At 45.1% G+C, this 845-nt stretch overlaps 1 protein-coding gene across 1 annotated transcript; it reads left to right on the forward strand.

Moving 5' to 3' along the window:
* Window positions 1–495: 495 nt before the first annotated feature.
* On the forward strand, window positions 496–741 carry CBG26643 (the record flags this gene model as incomplete). The annotated part of the gene is made up of 1 exon (XM_045240877.1): window positions 496–741. One exon carries the CDS (start codon window positions 496–498, stop codon window positions 739–741), a length of 246 nt encoding a protein of 81 aa, XP_045100628.1.
* Window positions 742–845: the final 104 nt, after the last annotated feature.

The raw sequence follows: 845 nt of genomic DNA on the forward strand, positions 1-845 counted from the left end.
AGGATCGTCCGCGACGCGCCCGCGCTGCGCCTCCTCCAACTTAAAACTACCGTATCTCTGGTCCCAGTGGTCCATTTTTTCGAAATTTTTAGAAAATGTGAATAAATATAGGTTCTTTATTTGTACCAAATTTCAAATTTCTAGGTCAACCAGCAGCTGAGAAGCATTCTTATAAAGCAGAGGGTCGCCCGCGATTCAACCGCGCTGCGCCTCCTCCAACTTCAAACTACTGTATCTCTGATCCCGGTTTTCCGATTCTTTTGAAATTTTCAGAAATTAAGAAGCATTTTATCTACTTTATCTAAACGTTTTCTCGCTATTCGGGTACCTCGACGGCGGTCCCTGGCCACTTCTGACCTTGAACAGCACTACCAGTTCCAGCTTACTTTTCAATCGCCACTTAACCATTTTGCCAAGATTCTCAACAAATTTTCCTGCCAATGAAAAATCATTCATGTGTAGACATGAACAAGACACCCAATTATTATGTTCCTCATGAGAAAATTTTTATTAAAAACGGCGGAAGAAAGAAAGCTGACGACGACTAAAATGCAAAGACACCTGAAGCAGCAATTAGGAGGACAAGGAGGAAGAAGACGTGATTGGCAGAAGAGGAAGACGTGGAGACGGCGGAAGGCGATGTCTCCAGACGAGCCTGATTTTGATTCTCTCGTTTTAAACGGAACGATGTTCGAACGGCGATGGGAGGGGATATATCAGAGACGTCAATGGAGGAGGTGAAGGGATCGGCGATCGGGGATTCATATGAGTGGTGACGACGTTCACGACCACTACACGTGGGTTGGGAGCATGTTACTCAGACGTGAAGATTGCAGAAGATGTTC

Source organism: Caenorhabditis briggsae (assembly GCF_000004555.2).
Source record: "Caenorhabditis briggsae AF16 supercontig from assembly CB4, cb25.NA_012, whole genome shotgun sequence".
Taxonomy (NCBI): domain Eukaryota; kingdom Metazoa; phylum Nematoda; class Chromadorea; order Rhabditida; family Rhabditidae; genus Caenorhabditis; species Caenorhabditis briggsae.